At 39.9% G+C, this 3,154-nt stretch overlaps 1 protein-coding gene across 1 annotated transcript; it reads left to right on the top strand.

Annotated features, from left to right (window-relative positions):
- The first annotated feature begins 892 nt into the window (after positions 1 to 892).
- Positions 893 to 2,512, top strand: LOC103443479 (ethylene-responsive transcription factor ERF062). The gene has a single exon (XM_008382339.4). It carries the CDS (start codon positions 987 to 989, stop codon positions 2,277 to 2,279), a length of 1,293 nt encoding a protein of 430 aa, XP_008380561.1. The 5' UTR covers positions 893 to 986; the 3' UTR covers positions 2,280 to 2,512.
- Positions 2,513 to 3,154: the final 642 nt, after the last annotated feature.

Below are 3,154 nucleotides of genomic sequence, written 5' to 3'. Positions count from 1 at the left end.
ATGAAGCTTACCAACAATCGCACACATTTTATCTTGCTATTCCATTAGTTAAATTTTAGTAAAATAAGGCTTGAATTGTTCAACCTTGCTGTATATTTCACTTAAGTTAATTAATAGTGAGAATGAGTAAAGCAATGGGTAGGAATATACTAGAGATTTAGAACTAAATCGAAACCTCCATTTGTAACAAAAAGAAAAGTTCTAAACTTTATATATAAAAATTAAATAGAAAAAGAGAGGGGATGAGGCATGTGAATTTTGGAGAAACCACATGATGAATGACAGAGAAAATCCATGATCAAATACATAGAGAGGCATGAAACGAAAGTAAAAGGTTGAAATTGCATGCAGTCACCATCACTGGGGAAGGTTCACTGCATGTAACACCCTCCCATATGGCAGGTAAGCCAAGAAGCGCCTGAGCTGGCGGGTTCTGATTGGTTGCATTGAGACATCAAAGAATATTGGCAAGCACGAATTTGCGTGGGGGAGGAAAATGGAAGTTTGTGAGCTTATTCCTTTTGTCATTTAATCAGAGGGGAGAGAGAGATCTGACTCGGACAATAGCTTTTGCTTTATCGACATAAAGTAGGTTCCCTAATATTCTATTAGGGCAGCAAAATACCTGTCACATGAGGAGGTGAGAACTTTAGACTTGGATCCTTTCCTGAGCTCAAAGGAGAGGATTCTCCTGATCAAAGGACTTGGACCATTAGATGAAAATCTAACGGCTATAATTATTATAATTTTAAAATAACTATCATGTTTGTAGTCGTTGGATTTTCATCTAACAGTTCAAATCTTTTGGTCAGGAGGATCCTCTCATTGGGCTAGGAGAGGATCCAAGTCCGAGAACTTTAGGCTTTAGAGGCAGCAAATATATATATATATAAAGCAACACAGTGCCTTGATGATCTCCCATCATTTCTGTGCCATTATTTTCTTTGTTTGTTGTGTTTTCACTCAAAGTTGTATTAGAATTTAGCATGGAGGAAAAGTTTCCCAAGATGGAAACCTTCATAGAAAAGCAATTGCCATACTCTTATTTTACAAGAATGGCAACTAGTAACAATATTGGATCAAATTTGTTCGGTGATCATCCAGCCAGCTGGGGCGGCAGTGGATCAAAATCGCCACTGTCATCGGAGTCTAGTAGCTCTTCCGCAGAGGATGTTTCTCTTTCAGGTTCCAATTTGATCAACAACACAAGTAGTCCTTTTGTTCCTCTAAATTTCTTGGAAACATTTCCACAGCTGACTAGAGCTCAAGTTTCTGATCAACCACCTACTTCTCCACCTTCCTTGTCATCAAAATCATCGAGATTTCCGAAATTAACTTTGTTTTTGCAGCAACCAAGTCTGTTCGATCCATCATCATCATCATCCCCATCGTCATCGTCGTCCATGCAAGTTGAAGTTGTAAACTCACTTGGCAAGACCAAAGGGTGTAATGAGTTATCCTCTTTATTAACCCCTTCATTTCCTGCTCCCCAAGCAATTGATCAAATTCAGCATCAGCCGGGCATGATTGAGTGGCTTAAAATTAATCAAACTATAGTAAACCACTCATCCAAAGGCTCCAATGATTACTGGCTAAGCACGACGAAGACGCAGCCAATGAAGCACACTGGAAGATCATCATCAAGATTGCATCAGCAGCAGATCAATCAACAACAAAAGCAGCCTAATAACAATTTGTCCTCCTCATCATCATCACAAGGAAAGCTATTTAGAGGAGTTAGGCAGAGGCATTGGGGGAAATGGGTGGCTGAGATTCGATTACCAAGAAACCGAACAAGGGTTTGGTTGGGGACTTTTGACACCGCTGAGGAGGCTGCCATTGCATATGACACCGCGGCTTATATATTGCGCGGCGAACATGCAAAGTTGAATCTCCCAGGTTTGAAGCATCAACTTAAGGCCAGTGCTTTGAAAGGAACCACAGCTGCTCTTCTTGAAGCAAAGCTGCAAGCAATATCATCATCACAAGCACATAAGAAGGCCATCAAGGAGTCCTCTTCGTCCGAATCAGCATCATCAAACAAGCACTCAGCGGGTGATGGCGGCGATCACAAGAATATCATGATCAATAGTAATTTGAGCCAAAACCCTACAAGAAAAGAGTGGCAGTTTGGGTTGGAGAGCAAAGTTGGGTCTCATCACCATCACCACCAGCAGGATTTAGTATCAACAGCAGATGTGGATGCTGTTCAATTAAGTAGAATGCCCTCCTTGGACATGGACATGATATGGGATGCTCTTCTGGTCTCTGATTCCTAACTTTTGAATTTCCTTTTTGGAATCTCATTTTTCATTTCCAAAATTGATATCTGATACCAAAAGATGATCATATAGGCAAATAACTCTTATTTCGTTTCCAAATTTTTGCAGTAAATTGTTTGATTATCAGATTTGTACTTTCTGCCGGTTGTGTTTTTTTAATTTTTTATTTATAGTTTTCTTAAAAGTTGATCTTTATGCAGTTATACATTTTTTCATTTCCTTTTGCTTAAGTGTTGATTCAATTTCTACAACTTCTGTATTCTGTAATGATGATTTTTCCCTTTGAACAAGCACGATGCATACGTTCCAACTATATATTTGTTTGGGCCCAAAAAATACTGTTTTGGGCCGACTTAGATCTTTTTCGGCCCAGTGTGGGATAGGCCAAGTTTAGATTCATTGTCGGCCCAAAAGTTGTAAACAGGTGTCATTAGAAGATATTCAGCCCATGGGCCGTGTGGTTGAAGTGGGCCATATCCTATCGAAAAGTGGAATGTGGACGAATCCTGTTATGAGAGGGAATCTCGACGGGATCAGGATGCTGAGATTGAACACAGTTTGATAATGAGTGGTGTTCAAAATCCTAGTAGGAATAAGATTGGTCGAGATAAAGTTGGATTATGAGAAGGAGTTATAATCCGGGAGTGAATGGGATTCAATACAGGTTGGCTGCTATAAATAGGGATGGAAGACATTGAAACAAGCCATCTCCAATTCAACACACAACTGCCCTGCGCAAATTCTCTCAACAACCTTGAGATTTTTCTTTTCTCTTTTCGCCGACACACCTTCAGTTTGGATAAACAGCACTATGAAGGCAACCGGTGATATCTTCAGTTGGCATAAACAGCAATGTCACTGTAGAACCAACC

The sequence above is a fragment of the Malus domestica genome, chromosome 04 (assembly GCF_042453785.1).
Source record: "Malus domestica chromosome 04, GDT2T_hap1".
Taxonomy (NCBI): Eukaryota; Viridiplantae; Streptophyta; class Magnoliopsida; order Rosales; family Rosaceae; genus Malus; species Malus domestica.
Note: the sequence above shows the minus strand (reverse complement) of the source record. Positions and strands in the feature narration are given on the sequence as shown.